This window comes from Schistocerca americana, chromosome X (assembly GCF_021461395.2).
Source record: "Schistocerca americana isolate TAMUIC-IGC-003095 chromosome X, iqSchAmer2.1, whole genome shotgun sequence".
In the NCBI taxonomy this organism is placed as follows: Eukaryota; Metazoa; Arthropoda; class Insecta; order Orthoptera; family Acrididae; genus Schistocerca; species Schistocerca americana.
Genome location: NC_060130.1, coordinates 732332857 through 732355345, shown reverse-complemented (window position 1 = coordinate 732355345; position 22489 = coordinate 732332857). Strand labels below are relative to the sequence as shown.

General features: G+C 44.5%; 1 protein-coding gene across 1 annotated transcript in view; it reads right to left on the bottom strand.

The window, feature by feature from the left end:
- The window catches only part of LOC124556288 (stAR-related lipid transfer protein 13), a 667281-nt gene that overhangs the window by 60141 nt on the left and 584651 nt on the right, over positions 1-22489 (bottom strand). The window contains exon 14 of the mRNA XM_047130265.1: positions 9342-9628. Coding sequence (XP_046986221.1) covers positions 9342-9628 — 287 coding nt within the window. The remainder of the gene's footprint in view (positions 1-9341; positions 9629-22489) is intronic.

Below are 22489 nucleotides of genomic sequence, written 5' to 3'. Positions count from 1 at the left end.
ACACGCGTGAAGAACTTTAAGGGACAATCAAACGAAAACTAGACAGATGGGAAAACAGTATGTAAACTATTTATTAATCGAAATGTTATCGGCATCAGTGCCAATCCATTTATCCCTCTGAGAGAGAATGCTGTCATGGAACAATTTTTGCACTTGCCTACGGAAGCGTGATTCTATCCAGGCGTGCACCCTTTCGTCCGAAGCAATTCGACTGTCACGAATGACTTTCATCAGGGCTCCAGAAACATGGAAATCGCGTGGGGAGAGATCGGGATTGCGTCGAGGATGTGCAAAAATTGAAGACCGCCATTAAGTCAAAACGTCCAGGAAAAGTGATGGATGTCATCATTCGGTTGCAGGGTAATGCCTACCCACATGTTGCCAAGCTTGTTTCGACTACGCTGCAAGAGTTTTGCTGAAAGACCCTTACGCATCCTCCACGCAGTCCTGATATCTCCCCATGCGATTTCCATATTTTTTGAGCCCTGTGGAAAGACATTATTGACAGCTTATTTGGTTCGGATGAAGAGATGCCTGTGTACTATCATAGCTCCGTAGGCAACCGCGGACTGTTTTCAACGACATCATTGACCGCCTTGTCTCACTGCGTGATAAATGTGTTAACAATTATGGCGATTTATCTTGAAACAACAAAACGTTTAGACGCCTTTTTCCATCTGCCCCGTTTGCATTTGACTGTCCCTTATGCCTTCTGCTTAAAATGGCACGCAGTAAATCTTCAACATCACACATGACGATTTAATTTATTACTTCTTTACTACTAACTGTATTCGCAACACACTTTGCTGGCAGCTGAATGTACCTGCAAAATTATATCACTGTACGACAACATAGTTAAGGAGATATGACGTCATAAAAATTGGGATGTGTAGAAAACTAGCTTTTGCTTAAAATGGGGCGCAAATTACCCAGATTATACTCATCGAGTGCTTCATAATGAGGGCATTTACCGACTTCCAACAAACTTTAAATACAAATTTTAAAAATTTCCTAAACTTTTCGTGCGTACATACTTGAAGTCAAATATTTAAGACATTAACTCATTTGTAAAGTAATCAGACGTTTGAAGCTGTCTTATTCATGGTAGTTCGATTCTTTAAAGAATTGGGAGTGTACTGGTACTGTTTTAAGTCAACAGGTCAGAAATCGCACAAAACACCACACTCGAATTCGCACAGAAATAAGTGACACTTATTGGTAGCAATTAATCCTAGGCAAGTCCGTCAATTCGATTACTCACCAGCGCCAGCCGGCTAATGGCTCCGCGCGCTGACCTAGGGTCTCCCTTTTTACGGAACAAGTCCACGCTCACTAATCCACAACACGTGCCGATAGAAACAGGAAAGCGCCTCAGCTGAGTTCCACGCCAGCGCCCGGGAACGCAAATTGGATTCTCTCAGTTTTCCGTACTGCACTCAGTAACTCGGTTAATTGCAAAGGATCACCTACAGGCGACTTCAAAATAAACCACGACAGCACCAGCTCCGTCACAGAGAGCACACGATTGCTACACCCCACGAAATTATTTAAGGTAAGGGCCCATCAAGCTATCAGAATCAGGAGCTGCTCCTGCTTACAGCTCGTTTCTCAGGTGTTGTCCTCTGGCAGGATTTTAACAAGCTTCTCTGCAACTGAAGTCGAAAACACCGGCCGTCACGGGGCTGTTACTACCAACGTAGGCCAGCCGTGAGGGCTGCGGCCATGACCTATTTAAGAGAATCGAGGAAAGACCAGCCAATTACTTCTATGCGCGAGAACACCTCCTGTCCCCAAACACTGGCTTTGGCAGACACAATAGCCACCTGAGTGCACAAGCACCAGGGAATGAGATAATACATTATCTATATTAATTATAAATCTGTGACACCGTCGTAGTCCGCAGCTCGTGGTCGTGCGGTAGCGTTCCCGGGTTTGATTCCCGGCGGGGTCAGGGATTTTCTCTGCCTCGTGATGACTGGGTGTTGTGTGATGTCCTTAGGTTAGTTAGGTTTAAGTAGTTCTAAGTTCTAGGGGACTGATGACCATAGCTGTTAAGTCCCATAGTGCTCTTTTGACACCGTCGTGTCTATTTGTTTCTCTTTGAACACCCTAATCTCTGAACCCACTAGACCAACTTTTATGGGGTTTTGGCAGGTAACTAGAGCATAGTTTGGGCTAACGTGTGTGCTTCCGTTAATCAAACTCGGATCGCGGGAAAAAAGATATCGTGACTAAAATTTTATTAAAACTCTCTTGTCTGCCTGTCTGCCTGAACACGCGAATATCCAAAACTACCAGACGTATTTTTATGGGATTTTCGCAGGTAACTTGATTATGGCTTAGGGCATCGTATAGAGTTTATTTAATCAAAATCGGATCACGAAGAAAAGATTGCCTTATGTATTACACTACTGGCCATTAAAATTGCTAGACCAAGAAGAAATGCAGATGATAAACTGGTATTCATTGGACAAATATATTATACTAGAACTGACATGTGATTACATTTTCACGCAATTTGGGCGCATAGATCCTGAGAAATCAGTACCCAGAACAACCACTTCGCGCCGTAATAACGGCCTTGATACGCCTGGGCATCGAGTCAAACAGAGCTTGGATGACGTGTACAGGTACAGCTGCCCATGCAGCTTCAACACGATACCACAGTTCATCAAGAGTAGTGACTGGCGAATTGCGACGACCCAGTTGCTCGGCCACCATTGACCAGACGTTTTCAATTGGTAAGAGATCTGGAGAATGTACATTTTCTGTATCCAGATAGGCCCGTACAGGACCTGCAACATGCGGTCGTGCATTACCCTGCTGAAATGTAGGGTTTCGCAGGGATCGAATGAAGGGTAGAGCCACGGGCCGTAACACATCTCCATTGTAACGTCCACTGTTGAAAGTGCCGTCAATGCGAACAAGAGATGACCGAGACGTGCAACCAATCGCACCCCATACCATCACGCCGGGTGATACTCCAGTATGGCGATGACGAATACACGCTTACAATGTGAGTTACCGCGATGTCGCCAAACACGGATACGACCATCATGATGCTGTAAACAAAACTTGGATTCATCCGAAAAAATGACGTTTTGCCATTCGTGCAGCCAGGTTCGTCGTTGAGTACACCATCGCAGGCGCTCCTGTCTGTGATGCAGCGTCAAAGGTAACCGCAGCCATGGTATCCGAGCTGATAGTCCATGCTGCTGCAAACATCGTCGAACTGTTCGTGCAGATGGTTGTTGTCTTGCAAACGTCCCCATCTGTTGACTCAGGGATTGAGAAGTGGCTGCACGATCCGTTACAGCCATGCGGATAAGATGCCTGTCATCTCGACTGCTAGTGATACGAGGCCGTTAGGATTCAGCACGGCGTTCCGTATTACCCTCCTGAACCCACCGATTCCATATTCTGCTAACAGTCATAGGATCTCGACCAACGCGAGCAGCAATGTCGCGATACGATAAACCGCAATTGCGATAGGCTACAATCCGACTTTTATCAAAGTCGTAAACGTGATGGTACGCATTTCTCCTCCTTACACGAGGCATCACAACAACGTTTCACCAGGCAACGCCGGTCAACTGCTGTTTTTGTATGAGAAATCGGTTGGAAACTTTCGTCATGTCAGCACGTTGTAGGTGTCGCCACCGGCGCCAACCTTGTGTGAATGCTCAAGCTAATCATTTGCATATCACAGCATCTTCTTCCTGTCGGTTAAATTTCGCGTCTGTAGCACATCATCTTCGTGGTATAGCAATTCCGATGGCCAGTAGCGTATAAAAATGAATGTATGCCAGTGCTACATCTCCTCCGAAAACACCGCACCGATTTCAGCCGAATTTGGTACACACATCAGTTACAGTCTTGAAAAAATCGCTGTGGTTTTAAGAACCGCCTATCTATCAAAGGAGTGGGGATGGGGATGAAAAAGTATCGTAGCTCACGACGCTCTAATAGACTGTGTTCTTCCAGTATTTGAGAGTGACAGGAAATATGGAAATTTGTGGTCAGATTCTGTGGGACAAAACTGCTGAGGTCATCGTTCCCTACGCTTACACCCTACTTTATCTATCTTAAACTAACTTACGCTAAGGACAACACACACACCCATGCCGGAGGGAGGGCTCGAATTTCCGACGGGGCGAGCCGTTACAAGGCGCCTAAGACCGCGCAGCTGCCCCGCGCGGCGAGAATGACAGCACTTAGTGACTTGCAACGAACTTCACACATATCATCAAACCTTTGCGAAAGTTTTTCTCGTTGATATACCTTGCAAAAAATGATGAAAAGAAAAATGTTTCTCGCTTACTACAATTTCGCTCTTCATGCAGTAAAATTGCCGCATAAAGCATGACATTTTAATTTGTTACTTCTTTACTGCTAACTGTATTCCCAACACATTTTGCAGACAGAGTTCGCATATATCACTGAATGTACCTGCAAAATTATATAATTCTACGACACATAGTTCAGGGAATATGACGTCATAAACACTGAGATCAGTGAAAAACTGCCTCATCATGCATGAAGTTTAAATTTATTATTACGGACCCGCTGAACCGATTTCGATAAACTTTGGTAAGCTCGAACCGTGACGAAGAACACACCCGACTTCAGAAAGTGTGTAGTGAACGATTTTTAATGATTTGAAGAATATTACGCAAACTAGATAAAAATATTTATTTTACGAAAAAGTTTGTTACTCCTTGGCTTCTGAACTTCATCACATTTATGACATTGGTTTTATTGGTTGATACATGTTATGTGATACGATTCAATGTAATGAATACAATGCCTATACAATCTTCAATGTGTTTAATCCATACTTCCACACTATTTGTTGCACAATCTACACGTTGCATAACGCACAGCTACTATGCGCGCTATCCAGTATTTGAGAACGAGAGTACTTACGCGACGTGCTTCAAAATACGAACGTTTTTCTAGCTGCCAACCCCCACAAAATAATGAAAGGAAAAAAGTCGATCGCTTACTACATATTCCCTATTCATGCTGTAAAACTGTCGCATCAGGGTCCGCAGCTCGTGGTCTAGTGGCTAGCGTTGCTGGATCACGGGGTCCCGGGTTCGATTCCCGGCCGGGTTGGAGATTTTCTGTGCCCAGGGACTGGGTGTTCGTGTTGTCCTCATCATTTCATCATCATCATACCTGACAGTGGCTAGATAGGACTGTGTAAAAATTGGACTGCGTAAAAATTGGGACCTTGTACGGGAGTTGATGACCGCGCAGTTGAGCGCCTCACGAAGCAAACATCATCATCGTCGCATCAGGGATGACACCAGCACGATTAAATTTATTATTTATTTACTGCCAAATCTATTCGCAACACATTTAGCAGACAGCTTCCACATATGCCTCTGAGCGTACTTACAAAATTATACTATTGTACGACACTAAGTTCAGAAGATATGTGGTAAAAAATCTTTTAATAGCCAAGATTGTATAAATACTTCTTTATTTCCGACAACCGGTTTCGACTGTCTTTGCTGAGATCTTCTGGTCTTCAAAAAAATTGTTCCAAAACGTGTTCATTGTGAGTTGGAATCTCATGCCAAGCTGTCATATTAGTGGATAAAATGTGGCACATTATACATAGGTTTTTCAGAAATAAAATATTTACAAGCAAAAAGCACTCTCTGCACGTGGCCATATCGTTATATGTAGCGCTCACAGACGATCGTTAAGTATTAAAAATCACAATATACGGTAAAATGCACATTAGCTTATCAGTTAACGTTAGCTTTCCATAGGCCGTTTAAGGTGGGTAATCAGTGAATGAAACATGTGAAGCTAATATAAACAGGTGTGCTAATGTGCATTTTACTATAAAGGGGGAATTACTTAAAACTTGCACCACAGATCTTGCGGAAATGGTAAGTGCTATTGATGTGCGGCTTTCACAGAAAGAATTGGTAGTCAGGGGCTCGTATTGTTAGCCAATAAACAGGTTGTAATAATATCTAGACAGCGTGTTTTTTGTGCAAACACACACTTTTTTCAAATGGAACAATGTCTATTGAGATTAACAAACCAAGGTTTGTTGCACGATTCTAGTGCGAGTCGTTTACGAGATATCGTGTTTTGAAAACGTTCCACACAGACAATAGTTTGTGGAATTGAACCTGCGTAGTTGCTACGTACCATGTTATTGTGTCTGCTTACAGTGGGCTTGTGTGTTCCTTGAGTACATTACGACTTACTAGTGAGTTAGTCTGTGACAGTCCAAGAAGTAGGTCGTGAGTGGACGATAGGATTTACCAATGCAGAAAAAGCTCATGGTGTATGAAGAGTGTACGGTGTATGCAGCAAGATATCTCAACAGACGTCAGCTACCTCGGCAATTATTTATCAAACTCCACAACCATTTACTTGAAAGTGGAAGTGTAACACATAACCAAAGTAACAGAAGGAAAGAAGTGACGACAGAAGAGGGGGAAATCATGTTCTTGCTGCTGTTAATCCGCATATTAGCTCCCGCGCAACAGCACGAGGAAGTGGCATGAATCAGGCAAGAGTACTATGCATTCTCCATCGACATATGTTCCATCCCTATCACATCTCTCTCCATCACGAGCTGCATTGTAACGATTATGGTAATCGGGTTAACTTCTGTACATGGGCATTAAGATAGGATACTCCAGATGTATCACGTATTTTGTTTAGTGATAAAGCCACATATACCAATCGTGGCCTGCTAAACCGTCGAAACATGCACTATTGGTCTGTTTACAACCCCCGTTGGATTCTTCGAGTGGAACGTCAGCGTCCATGGAGTGTAAACGTGTGGTGTGGTATAGTGATCATCAGTTGAGGAGCGCCGGAACAAAAACCGATCAATCCGCATTTGCTGTTAATACAGAAAGTAACAAACAGTGATCTCTAAATGGCTCCACAAGCTATAAAAAGAAGAAACACACCATAAAACATTTGATGTCGCTTTGTGCTGAAAATTATTTTGTGGCAGCATGTATTACTCCTGTATCTCCCCCCTACAGCTCAAACACGCGAATACAGCGCTCCTAAGTTCATAGGGCTGTGAACACTTAATGCGCGCAAGTATCGCAGCCTCCTAACAGACCATCTTCCATGGATGCTAGAAGACGTTCCTCTGCAGATTAGGAGGGAGCAGTAGTAGGAACATGAGGGCTGTCCAGTCCATAGTGCACGAAGTACTACAGCATGTCTTTACGAATTATTTCCAAGTTGTTGGATTGGAAGCAGGGGACCAGTGTCTTGGTCAGCCTCTTTCCCGGATTTGACGCCTGTAGACTTTCTCTGTGGGAAATGCAGGAGGATGCTGTCCACAAAGACGTACCAGATACATCCGATGATATGCGACGACGTGTTACTGCAACCTGCTCGGACACCTCTGCTGAAATGCTAGCAAGTGTGCAGCAGTCGCTCCATACCAGACTGGAAGTGAATACTGCCGTTGCCGGTGGTCGTTTAGAACATAACCTGTGATGGTCAGTTGTCTCATTACTGATCAGACTCCACATAACTAGTGTATGCAGTTGTGGACGCGCGGAGTGGTCTCCCGCCGGAGGTTCGAGTCGTGAGTTGTTCTCAGCATAAGTTACTTTAAGTAGTGTGTAAGTCTAGGGACCGATGACCTCAGCAGTTTGGTCCCTTAGGAATTGACACACAGTTTTTATGCAGTTGTGGTGTTCCTTAGTGTGTGCTACTACAGTATTGTACACGGGTCGGTGTGGGAACTTCTCAAAATACGATATCTCGTAAACCACTCCCACTAGAATATTGTAATAAACACCACTGACATTCTGATTTACCCTACTTTTAGTTTGTTGATGTCAATAGGCATTTATCCATTTAAAAAAGTGTATGTTTGCACATAACGTACACTTTCTAAGTATTATTACATCCTGTTAATTGGCTAACAATACGAGCCTCTTAAGTCGGCCATTGTGGCCACGCGGTTAAAGGCGCTTCAGTCTGGAACCGCGCGACCGCTACGGTCGCAGGTTCGAATCCTGCCTCGGGTATGGATGTGAGTGATGTCCTTAGGTTAGTTAGGTTTAAGTAGTTCTAAGTTCTAGGGGACTGATGACCTCAGATGTTAAGTCCCATAGTGCTCAGAGCCATTTGCACCATTTTTGAACGAGCCTCTTAAAATCAATCCATTCTATGAAAAACGCACATCAATAGCACTTTCCATTTCCTAAATATTTACGATGCAAGTTCTAGGTGATTCACCCTGTATATTGAGATTTGAAGAATAAACAAACACCTGTGAGCGCTACATATACGGACACGGCCATGTGCACAACCTGCTTTTTGACTGTACATGTTTTATTTCTCACAAACCTTTGTATAGTGTCCTACATTTTATCCACTAATATGACAACTTGGAACGAGGTTCCGACTCACAATGAACACGTTTTGAAACAAAAAATTGTTTGAAGACTAGAAGATGACAACAAAGTCTATCGAAACCAGTTACGGAAACTAAAGAAGTGTTTATGTGATCTAAGCTATATCATATCTTCTAAACTGTGAGTCGTACAATTATGTAATTTTGTAGGTACATTCAGTGGCATATATGGATGCTGTCTGCTAAATGTGTTGCGAATAGAGTTAGTAGCAAAGAAGTAATAAATTTAAATGTATTGACGTCATCGCTGATGCGACAGGTTTACTGCTTGAACAGCGAAAATGTAGCAAGCGATAAATTTCCTTCCTTTCTTCATTTTGTAGGAATTGAGAGCTAGAAAAACTATCCTAATTTGTAGCAAGTTACAAAGTACTCTCATTCTCAAATACTGGACAACGCGTATAGTAGCTGTGCATTATACAACATATAAATTATGCAACAAATACTGTAGAAGTATGGATTAAACACACTGAAGACTGTATAAATATTAAATCATTACTTTCAATCGTATCACGTGGCGTGTACAAACCAGTAAAAGAATTGTCACAAATATGATAAAGTTCAAAAGCCGGCCGGGGTGACCGAGCGGCTCTAGGCACTTCAGTCCGGAACCGCGCTTCTGCTACGGTCGCAGGTTCGAATCCTGCCTCGGGCTTGGATGTGTGTGATGTCCTTAGGTTAGTTAGGTTTAAGTAGTTCTAAGTTCTAGGGGACTGATGACCTCAGAAGTTAAGTCCCATAGTGCTCAGAGCCATTTGAACCATTTAGTACATAGAACTTTACTGCTGGTAGTCAGCTAGTTGACAAATATATTTTAATTTACCTTCTGGGGAGACTCAAGCTCGGAGCCTTCGAGTGCGAGCCTCTCCTCTACCCGACCACTGGTTCCTCCTCCCGAAATACAACATGTGCCTACCTTTGTAGTCGGGCGTCTTGATCTTGCGGATGAACTTGGGGAGCTCCCAGTTCCAGCCGGAGCGGTGAGTGGGGCAGTACTTCTCCATGCAGGCGGTGAGCTTGAGCAGCGCCAGCTTGCGCAGCACGAGCATCTGGCCGGCGGAGAGCGCGCCCAACTGGCGGCGCTGCCGCTGCCTCTGCGCGCGCCGCTCCTCCTTGTCACGCTCCCAGCCGGCAGCAGCAGCAGCCGCGGCCACAGCAGCCGCAGTCAGCCCAGCACGCCGGAAGCTGTGCCAGCGCACGCACCTGCGGCAACATTGTTCTGTTACGCACCGTCGCACTGAAGCATGCACATCTCATCCTTCCATCTGATTGTAGGTAGCCATTTGCAGGGGGGATCTCCAGTTTAACGACAGGCGGATATGGATTACGTTTGTTCCGCTAGAGGCGATGAAATTCGCCCTACGGACGGTTCTTCCCCGCTACGAGAGTCTCATTTGCTATGTAGCCGAAGTGTAGTAAGGATCACGTGACTCGTCGTGCCGATTTACCCAGCAAAACTTGCTTCCATTCCAGACCAACACCGCCTCACAGGCGGATGTCCCGGGCAGAGCAAATATTTCCCCGCCTCACAGGCTGATGTTGTGAACTCACACTATTGTGCCTCACAGGCGGATGGTCCAACTTACTCTTTACGTTCTTTTGCATAAAATTTTAGTTACCTGATTATGCTACAGCTTAATTTATGTTTTAGTAAGTTTGCTTAGAGGAATTTAGACTGAATAACTTTATACATGAAATCACAACAACCAAATTAATTATTTGGTATTAGTGCGTTTCTCTTCTTTTGTAAATTACTATTTTACTCGCTCGAAATATTTTCTGCAGGTATGTACTTTACACAGTTTCATTTTTGATTTCATTTATTAAGGCACTTTCATTTTACTATTGTTTCTTGATTGCTAATTTGTTAATACATGTAACTTGTTTTACAATTCTTTTCGTTAATTACATTCAAGTGGGAATTCCTAGCATACAGGGTGGTCCACTGATCGTGACCGGGCCAAATCTCTCACGAAATAAGCGTCAAAACTACAAAGTACGAAACTTGTCTAGCTTGAAGGGGAAACCAGATGGCGCTGTGGTTGGACCGCTAGATGGCGCTGCCATAGGTCAAATGGATATCAACTGCGTTTTTTAAAATAGGAATCCCCATTTTTTATTTCATATTCGTGTAGTACGTAAAGAAATATGAATGTTTTAGTTGGACCACTTTTTTCGCTTTGTGATAGATGGCGCTGTAATAGTCACAAACGTATAAATACGTGGTATCACGTAACATTCTGCCAGTGCGGACGGTATTTGCTTCATGATACATTACCCGTGTTAAAATTGACCGTTTACCAATTGCGGCAAAGGTCGATATCGTGTTGATGTACGGCTATTGTGATCAAAATGCCCAACGGGCGTGTGCTATGTATGCTGCTCGGTATCCTGGACGACATCATCCAAGTGTCCGGACCGTTCGCCGGATAGTTATTTAAGGAAACAGGAAGTGTTCAGCCACATGTGAAACGTCAACCACGACCTGCAACAAATGAGGATGCCCAAGTAGGTGTTTTAGCTGCTGTCGCGGCTAATCCACACAGCAGTAGCAGAAAAATTGCGCGAGAATCGGGAATCTCAAAAACGTCGGTGATGAGAATGCTACATCAACATCGATTGCACCCGTACCATATTTCTATGCACCAGGAATTGCATGGCGACGACTTTGAATGTCGTGTACAGTTCTGCCACTGGGCACAAGAGAAATTACGGGACGATGACAGATTTTTTGCACGCGTTCTATTTAGCGACGAAGCGTCATTCACCAACAGCGGTAACGTAAACCGTCATAATATGCACTATTGGGCAACGGAAAATCCACAATGGCTGCGACAAGTGGAACATCAGCGACCTGGGCGGGTTAATGTATGGTGCGGCATTATGGGAGGAAGGGTAATTGGCCCCCATTTTATCGATGGCAGTCTAAATGGTGCAATGTATGCTGATTTCCTACGTAATGTTCTACCGATGTTACTACAAGATGTTTCACTGCATGACAGAATGGCGATGTTCTTCCAACATGATGGATATCCGGCACATAGCTCGCGTGCGGTTGAAGCGGTATCGAATAGCATATTTCGTGACAGGTGGATTGGTCGTCGAAGCCCGCGCGTTTACCGGATCTGACGTCCCCGGATTTCTTTCTGTGGAGAAAGTTGAAGGATATTTGCTATCGTGATCCACCGACAACGCCTGACAACATGCGTCAGCGCATTGTCAATGCATGTGCGAACATTACGGAAGGCGAACTACTCGCTGTTGAGAAGAATGTCGTTACACGTATTGCCAAATGTACTGAGGTTGACGGACATCATTTTGAGCATTTATTGCATTAATGTGGTATTTACAGGTAATCACGCTGTAACAGCATGCGTTACCAGAAATGATAAGTTCACAAAAGTACATGTATCACATTGGAACAACCGAAATAAAATGTCCAAACGTACCTACGTTCTGTATTTTAATTTAAAAAACCTAGCTGTTACCAACAAGGGACCGATGACCGTAGCCTGTTACCAACTGTTCGTCTAAAATTGTGAGCCATATGTTTGTGACTATTACAGCGCCATCTATCACAAAGCGAAAAAAGTGGTCCAACTAAAACATTCATATTTCTATACGTACTACATGAATATGTAATAAAAATGGGGGTTCCTATTTAAAAACACGCAGTTGATATCCGTTTGACCTATGGCAGTGCCATCTAGCGGGCCAACCATAGCGCCATCTGGTTTCCCCATTCAAGCTAGACAAGTTTCCGACTTTGTAGTTTCTTCGTTTGACGCTTATTTCGTGAGATATTTGGCCCGGTCACGATCAATGGACCACCCTGTATATTGGTTTCTGAGAGGTTTATTTTATTCTTTTCTTTTTTCTTTTTAGAGTGGAATGGCTCGAAAAATACATTCAGATGTGTCAAACAGAAGCAGACGAATTATGCAAATGACCATGTTCCTGACGAAAAGATCTGTCAATGGTCGAACACGACACAGGCTCAGAAATATCCGAAAACGAACTGGATCAGAATATTTCGTATGAAGAGAATGCAGCTACTACTTCTAAAGTCGATCAGCACCAACCAACTGAAAGAGTGAGCAATCTCAATTCTGATGATTATGTGCCAGATGCGATTAACACCGAATGTTACCCTCGAGATTCACCACGTTTTCCAAGTTGCTCTGTTAGTTTATTTGAGGACTACAGAAGCGACATTGTTGTTGTTTCTGTGTGGCGGAAATATCTTACATGACTGATAAAACTTTGTTCGAGAGTGGTCGGTTTTCTTTCTGAATTTGAATAAAAAATTAAAATCTTTCTATTTGAACACTTCATTCAATTTATATTTTCAGATAAATCCCAATATTCAATAACGACTTAACAAATATCAGAAAGAAGGGATATTCGCCCCACAGGTGGTTGTTCCAACTCCCTACCCGCGTCCCAGGCGGACGTTCCCAGAAAGCAATGTAAAACGATGTATTTGTCTAAGTGTTAACACGGATTACGAACCTCTAAGAAACTCTGTATGTTTCACATACACAAATGTTTGCGAATGGTAAAACAAACGGTTAGCGACAGGATAAGTGGGGTAGGAGGCGGTTCCGACATACGCCACCGTGTTCGGATTGTGCTTCTGCTGTACTCCTGCCGTGCAGTCTTACATAACGTACCGAGTACGAGTTGTGTTCAGTCACCAATGGAGCAAATGGACGAGGATGTTGTTGTGGCTCTCGGGACATACTTATAAGTGAAACTACGCTTCGATTTTGATTGGATTTGAATTTGTTGTAGTGTAGAGCAAAGTAAACGACAAATATTTTATACTTGCCCATACGGCCGTTAAGGAGGTGAAAGACTGCCTTGAAAAAAACTGAGCTTAATACTTCTGAATGAATACCGTTGAATTGGTAACAGATATAAAAAACAAACCTTAAATAAAAGCTCTATCGTTTTTTATGTACGTTGCACGGTGCACCCAAATTTTTCGAATAAGACTTTTTTGATACACCCCCCCCCCCCCCCGTCCACAATATTTTGTTTCTCATGTCGATATCTGACGAACAGCAAAACCAAATTCAGTCATATGTGATGACGTGGTATTCCAAAGACGCATTTGTCGAAAATAAGATAGAAAAATCTCCATATCGCTCTATGTGCGCCATATATATGCCCCCTTCGATGCCAATTGTCATGATGGGTTGTTTAACAGATAAATGTATTCTAAATGTACATTCTACATATATTGTTCTATATTTTTCTTTTAATTTTATTTATCTTTTAATCATGTATTGTATTGGTGTTTCCTTTTTACATCGGCCTTATTTTCTTTTTTGTTTTCAAGTTGTAACATTTTCAGATTTAATTATTTTATATTCGAAACTGTTTGTCCATTATTGTTGTAGCAGTATTATAAATCTGTACAATAATGAGGAAGTCCAGAACTGTTAGGGTCAAAAAAATGCTGAATGCGCTTTGATTTTTCGCACCAAGAGAAGTTATTTCGAAAAAAAATGATATTTTCCACATATGTGGGTGCACCGTTATAGCGGACATTAATGCGATAGAACTTTTATTTGATGTGTCTTTTTGTATGTTTCCGTTTCAATGGTATTCATTCAGAAATATAAAACTAATTTTTTTTCAAGGAGGCCACATGAGCACGTATAAAAAAATATATGCCTCTTATTTGCTCTACTCTACAACATATTCAAAGCCAGTGCGAGAATTTTTGACTTGAGCATGTCTGCTATAAACTTTGAGTATTGCCTTCTCGCAATGTAACTTTAGTAAGTAACCTTTCTATGTTATGACATTTTTCGTCTTGGTTAATGTTTCCGTCAAACCTTTAAATTTTCATTCTGATGAAGACAAACTTAGAGCTATCGAAACGCAGGTAAATGTGTTAAACAGTTATTTGGAACCGGCTGGCCGTGTTACTTCTCCATTAAAGCTTATGTACGGTTGCTGAAGGACAGCCAAGGTCAAAACTGTAAGCAAGTGTAGCTGTATACTAGAGGCCTAGTTATTTGAGAAATCCATGTACTTTACAATCTCTCTTTGATTGTTGGGATACTGGCTACTGGAATTACGAGTTTCCACAGGCAGATAGAGTTACAAGGTTATCATTGCCTACCATCGCTATGTGGAAACGGGGTACTATGCAAAGTGAATAGGACGAGTTCAGTCGCAATTCTATGCTTCGTGACACAGTCGGAGCACAGTCGTAACACAGTTTGAACATGGAACGCTATGTGGAAACCAGCCATAAAATCTTCGACCGATTGGTCGTCGAAACCCAGCCTTTGCATTTGTAAAGTGGCACTGAAAGACCTAAATCAAAACAGGGCACCTGGATTAGACATTCCCTCAGAATTGCTGGGATTCTTAGTAGAGCCACCTGGTGTGCAAATTACACATCTCACGCAGAATTCCCTCAGACGTCAATTATAATGTAATAATTCAAGTTGCAAAGAAAGCAAGCGCTGACAGGTGTATTACCGAATCATCAGTTTACTAACCCACGGTTAAAAAATACTCCCTCGAATTTTTACAGACAAATGGGAAGGCTGCTAGAAGCCAACCTCGAGTAAGATCAGGCTGCGTTCCGGAGAAATAGAACGTCGTGCGAGGCAACAATGTTCCTGCGTCTTATCTTGGAAGACACACTGACGAAAGGAAAAACCTACGAGAGGACTTCAAACAATTAGTTACAAACTATTGCGGCAGCCCAAGTAACTGTTATTGAATACTGTACTACGCTTTAAAGTGACACAGACACAGGACACTATTGGTACTTTCTGGCAGTTTAAAACTGCGTGCCTGACCGGGACTCGAACCCAAGACCTTTGCCTTTCGCTGGCAAGGGCTCATCCGACTGAGGTATCCAAGCACGTCCCACGATCCGCCCTCACAGCTTTCCGTCCGCCAGTCCCTCATCTCCTACATTTCAAATTGAAGTTTGATATCAACGCCCGCTCCTCTGCAGAGTGTAAATTTCATTCTGCAAACAAACCTACAGGCTATGCCCATGCCATGTCTTTGCAGTATCTTTCCTTCCAGGAGCGCTAGTCCTGCGGGGTACGCGGGAGAACTGTGAAGTTTGGAAGGAAGGAGATGAGGTACTGGCGGAATTGACGCTGCGACGACGGGCCATTAGTCGTGCAGGATAGCTAAATCCTGATAGTACCGTCGACGTCGTAATGTGTCTCCTACGTGGAGCTACACTACTGGTCATTAAAATTGCTAGACCAAGAAGAAATGCAGATGATAAACGGGTATTCATTGGACAAATATATTATACTAGAACTGACAAGTGATTATATTTTCACGCAATTTGGGTACATAGATCCTGAGAAATCAGTACCCAGAACAACCACCTCTGGCCGTAATAACGGCCTTGATACGCCTGGGCATTGAGTCAAACAGAGCTTGGATGGCGTGTACAGGTACAGCTACCCATGCAGCTTCAACACGATACCGCAGTTCATCAAGAGTATTGACTGGCGTATTGTGACGAGCCAGCTGCTCGGCCGCCATTGACCAGACGTTTTCAGTTGGTAAGAGATCTGGAGAATGTGCTGGCCAGGGCAGCAGTTGAACATTTTCTGCATCTAGAAAAGCCCGTACAGGACCTGCAACATGCGGTCGTGCATTATCCTGCTGAAATGTAGGGTTTCGCAGGGATCGAATGAAGGGTAGAGCCACGGGTCGTAACACATCTGAAATGTAACGTCCACTGTTCGAAGTACTGTCAATAGGAACAAGAGGTGACCGAGACGTGCAACCAATGGCACCCCATGCCATCACGCCGGGTGATACGCCAGTATGGCGATGACTAATACACGCTTCCAATGTGCGTTCACCACGATGTCGCCAAATACGGATACGACCATCATGATGCTGTAAACAGAACCTGGATTCATCCGAAAAAATGACGTTTTGCCATTCGTGCAGCCAGATTCGACGTTGAGTACACCATCACAGGCGCTCCTGTCTGTGATGAAGCGTCAAGGGTAACCGCAGCCATGGTCTCCGAGCTGATAGTCCATGCTGCTGCAAACGTCGTCGAACTGTTCGTGCAGATGGTTGTTGTTTTGCAAACGTCCCCATCTGTTGACTCAGGGATCGAGACGTGGCTGTACGACCCTTTACAGCCATGCGGATAAGATGCCTGTCATATCGACTGCTAGTGATACGAGGCCGTTGGGATCCAGCACGGCGTTTCGTATTACCCTCTTGAACCCACCGATTCCATATTCTGCTAACAGTGATTGGATCTCGACCAACGCGAGCAGCGTAAGTGGCAACTTCATATAGCATACGCTAGCTGGCAGATGCTGAAATACCGTAGAAGCATTTAAGGGCATTCTTAGGGAACTGGAGTTTGCCTATAACGAGCAGCAGGTGCGTGAGAAGAAGAAGCAAAGGGAACCGCATGAGGAAGGCCAAGACGCGAATATAGACAGAAACAGAAACCACATGAGGAATAACTATGCCGGTAACGGTAACAATAGGGGAAACAACCCACAGTGGCGCGATAATAGACGACAAAATTTTCCGCCACAGGAACGTAGGTGGAACCAGGGTAATAATAACTGGAACCCAGCCAAAATGGAAGGGATCAACCAGTGCAGAACTGGAGAGCGAGTAAAGATCGCAATCCAGAACCTGCACTAATAATCGAAATACGTCCGGCGAACCCTGGCCGTTCGCAAACTGCACAAAGCAGACAAGAACGATTAGGGCGGCACACTCGGCAGCGGAACGCGGCCGGGAACAAAGTAGTGCATAATTAGATTAGGTTTTTGCTATTTGTTGGCGATGTTTATTTGTGTTAGTATAGGCAGTGTTTTATTTGTGTTTTGTGATTATTTGTTTTATGTTGTGTGTATTTATTTTTGTATTTTTCATGTGCTTGTGTTATTTTGGTATGGATTGTGTCTATATTATGTGTTTCATGTTAAATTTTGTTGTATGGGGACCACTGGGTCGCTTAGTATAGAAAACTTGCTTCAGCTATGACACAAACAATATTTAGAAGTATTAGATTAAGTATAGAAGGGGTTACCTTATGCAGATAACTTCCTATACAAAATTTTTGGCAAGGCTATTGGACAGGCGAACTTTCAGGACAAAATCTGGATCTGTGGTGGATGGATCTGGGGTGTGTTAGCGTGTTGTGATGTGGTAGGTGGATATTGCGTCCCACCGAACGTGTTGCGTTTCTTGAGACGAGTGCAGGGTGTGATGTCCGACGCGGTAGTGTTCAGGACCCACCCGTTGCGTTATTAGCGTATGGCGATAGTGGGTGTTTCGGGTGATAATTATGAGGTGGTCTGTCCGACGCAGTAGTGTTCGAGATGCACCTGTTTTCTCAATTGTGTTGCTAGTGTGAGTACAGTGATCAAAACGATTATCCGGTGGCCAGTCAATCGCAATTAGGCGATAGGGACGCACAAAACATGGATAATTCGTAATGGGAGCGATGAGGATGTTGTGTGAAAAGGCGAGTTTTGAGCCGTCATAGAAAGACGTAAATCAGGTGGCTGGTCGCGCGCAATAGCGTGATCGACAGACCTTATTGATGATTTGCGCCGTAGGAGTGTTGTAGAGACGTATTAACGACGCTAGCCGAATCTGGGCTTAACTATTTGAGTTAAGCAGAGACGCTAAAAAAACACGCAATTCAGTTTAAAGGACGATAATGAAGTTCATCACAAGAGATAGATGCTCTGAAGTCCAGCCATGAACCTTGACCACTATCACTGATTTTTACTTGCTGTAACGTGCAAAACTAACTCTTGTTTTGTACAACAGATAAGCATGACGTTGAATTGAGCCTACCGTTACAGACAGAAGCAGACTAGGAGCGGAAGACCAATGCCATAACCAGTCAAACAAGCACAACATCAAAGGGGTATCGGAGAAAATCGGAGGTACAGTAACCTACAATAATGTGGAACAAATGTTTTTAATTGTTCACAGATAATAGCAGCAACTGAGCCACGCCAGGGAAAGGAGTTTACTATAAAAAGTCACGGTATGTAGTAGTAGCATGTTGACGTCAACTGTAGAAAGTAGAAATAGAGAAATTACTAGTTAGAGACCATGTGGTGATGGGATTACTAAATTAATAAACGTTTGTTTTATCCACAGGAAAAGACCATCATGCTTGTTTCTATAATTTTGTATTGAAAATTTTGTTTAAGAAATGTCTTTCTATAAAATAATTGTAATGTATTGTACGTGATGACGTAAGAGGAAGTGGGTTGGCTTCAAATGGTTCAAATGGCTCTGAGCACTATGGGACTTAACATCTGTGGTCATCAGTCCCCTATAACTCAGAACTACTTAAACCTATCTAACCTAAGGACATCACACACATCCATGCCCGAGGCAGGATTCGAACCTGCGACCGTAGCAGTCGCGCGGTTCCGGACTGCGCGCCTAGAACCGCTAGACCACCGCGGCCGGCCGGAAGTGGCTTAGGCAATAAGTAATCATGTATAAAATATCGTATCCTTAGTGAGTGCAGTTACACTTTGTGGCGGTGACTGGCCAGCTGACGACGAGCGGGACCGCAGACGAGAACCACGAGGGAACTTCGTCCACATGAGCACGTTTGCTGCTGCTGCTGCTGCCACTGGCGGATCGTGAACGCTTCATTTTTGCACGTTTAATTACGAAGACGTGACAAGTACTGGACGAACGAAGAATACGAGCAGTGTGAGAGTGAGATGGACCGCTCACTGATTTATGTAGATCCTGTCTAGCGCGTGTATGTAGGTGCGGGGTTGTGACATAGAGAGATGACGCTCTCTCTCTCTCTCGCACCGCGCCACGGCAATAGGGACTAGACACGCACCACGTGGTGGATACACTGGGTGCGACCTTGTTGTTGTTGAATGACGGTGCTTTGGAATGGTGGCGGTGTTATGAAAACATTTACGAAAGGCTATGCCTAGCGTGTATATGTAGGCGGGGGTGTGTGTCTCTGACGTCATGGCCGCCATCATGGATAACGGTACTTTGGAATAGTACCGGCAATGGAATGGTAACGGCCTTGTTCCAATACTGCTGCCTTAACGTCCGCAAATTGAGCGCCATGGCTGTAGGTGGAGGACTTCCAGTGGACAGCGACGTTCCTTTGCGTGTAGCTGATACTGTCCGATCCTTAGGACTCGACTTCGCAAGCGATCTGTGGCACACGATTGCCCTCAACCGCTGGCCCGTACTTTCTCAACTAGGAGTTGGGTTTTTAGATCACCGTTTACGAGCACTCGATCTTCTGCAACGGACACAATTTGTAAATGTATATTTGGCTACACGTATCCCCTCGTGGCACAGTCACTTCTATACCGCCATCCATGGTCCGCCGTATGCTAGTGGCATTGGGTTCATTTGTTTGCCACGGCTTGCTGTTCAAGATGAGGTACGAGACCCTGACCCCGCGGTGCAGGGGCGGTTTCGGCCTGTACCATGTGCCTAACAGAGCGATAGCCCTTTTCATTGGCTCTCACATGGGGTTGTGGCGCCGTTGTCCTACGTGCCTTACCGGCCTATTGCTAGAGGCCCTTGCATCACAGCCGGCCGGAGTGGCCGAGCGGTTGTAGGCGCTACAGGTTCGAATCCTGCCTCGGGCATGGATGTATGTGATGTCATTAGGATAGTTAGGTTTACGTAGTTCTAAGTTCTAGGGGACTGATGACCTCAGAAGTTAAGTCCCATAGTGCTCAGAGCCATTTGAACCGTGCATCACACTCTCTCTCAGCACGTATCATGCTTTCGGACGACCCGCCGCTCTTCTTTCACCTTAGCCACTTTTTTCTCGACCGTACTGCAATAATGCCAGCGCAGTTGTCATCTACGGAGGCGACCTATGGCTTTCTTCAGCAGCATAGGTCACCGAGAGTGGCTGAGGAGCAGCATCCCCATGTCTACTGGCGTGCCGTTTGGCGATCAGTCTGCGCTCCTTATCTTGACACTGACATCCAGTCTGCGTGGTACATTGCTGTCAATGGGAAGCAAGTATGCCGGTCACGCCTTCACGGGATTCACCTCGCAGACACCCCGTTGTGTGTCGCCTGTGATGCTTTGGGCACAGACGAGCATCGTCTAGTGTGCGGATCAGCAAGAAGTGCCTGGTTATTGGTGCGACAGATGTTGTCCCTAATTACCCATACGACTCCTGATCAGATACCTACTCAACTGCTCCTCTTTTCAGACGCGGGATACTTCCCGCAAGGGAAGACGAACTCTGTGACGTAATTTGTGGACACGCAGCTCAGTGCTTGTTTGCTGATGGAGAGAAAAGTATCCTTGATTTTTGGAAGTTCCTTATTGACCACCATTGTGCAGCTGTCCGCAGTCCAAAATACAAATTTGTTTTCCATTTTCTTTTGCAGTGTCTTCCTTAACCCAACCCAGATCTGGGGTGTTCCTGTCATGACGAGTTGATCCCCGCCTCTTCCACACTTAGAACCGATATATACATCAAAAAAAGTTTTGTTTCGCCTCGGCTCCCAGAACTCCTGAAGATAGACGATGACTGTGGATATTGTATCACGCACAGTCCCTTTGACTGTTCAGAGATGTTACTAAACCCGCCCAGAGGTGTAAACAGCCATGCATGTGCAGCGTCTATTATTCGGAGGGGGTCCGACAGCCGATCAATTCCAGTCATTCCACCAGGAAGGAGGTACACGGCTCGTGTTGTCTGTAGTTCAACCATGCCTAGACGGTCAATACCGCGGATCGATCGCGTCCGTATTGTTACTTTGTGCCAAGAAGGGCTCTCAACAGGGGAAGTGACCAGGCGTCTCGGAGTGAACCATAACGATGTTTCCAGAATGAGATTTTCACTTTGCAGTGGAGTGTGCGCTGATATGAAACTTCCTGGCAGATTAAAACAGTGTGCCGGACCGAGACTCGAACTCAGGACCTTTGCCTTTTGCGGGCAAGTGCTCTACCAAGTGAGCTACCCAAGCACGACTCACGCCCCGTACCCACAGCTTTAATTCAGCCAGTACCTCGTCTCCTGCGTTCCAAACTTAGCAGAAGCTCTCCTGCGAACCTTGCAGAACTAGCACTTCTGAAAGAAAGGATATTGCGGAGACATGGCTTAGCCACAGCCTAGGGGATGTTTCCAGAATGAGATTTTCACTCTGCAGCGGAGTGTGCGCTGATATGAAACTTCCTGACAGATTAAAACTGTATGTCGGACCGAGACTCGAACTCGGGACCTTTGCCTTTCGTGGGCAAGTGCTCTACCAACTGAGCTACCCAAGCAGGAGAGCTTCTGTGAAGTTTGGAAGGCAGGAGCCGAGGTACTGGCGGAATTAAAGCTGTGAGGACTGAGCGAGAGTCGTGCTTGGGTAGCTCAGATGGTAGAGCACTTCCCCGCGAAAGGCAAAGGTCCCGAGTTCGAGTCTCGGTCCGGCACACAGTTTTTATCTGCCAGGAAGTTTCACAGCGATGTTGTTCGGACATGGAGGAGATACAGAGAGAATGACCGCTACCTACGGATTACGGCTAGGAGGAACCCTGACAGCAATGCCACCATGCCGAATAATGCTTTTCGTGCAGCCACAGGACGTCGTGTTACGACTCAAACCGTGCGCAATAGGCTGCATGATGCGCAACTTCACTCCTGACGTCCATGGCGAAGTCCATCTATGGAACCACGGCACAAAGAAGAGTCTCACACACACTAAACATGAGTGATGTTTAGTGCGTGTGAGACTCTGCACAAATGGACCATAAGGAAACTGTGAGTACAAATTCTTCCAAATTTCGCCACTAACTTCACAAAAAGATCGACAACCAAATAAAAATCGCTTGTTTTTTTTTTATATATTGCAGTAAAGTCAACGAAATGAAGCAGAATCTCACACATCGACATTACATAGGAATGACATAACGAACACTAAAAAACGCACTTGAAAATGGGGATCGTTTCCCGAAACGCGTCGTGTGAAACATAAAATAAAGAAAATCGTGACTGGTAGAGATGAGTTATCTATAAACAAACCCACTGTATAAAAGTAGTCTTTGGCATTACGA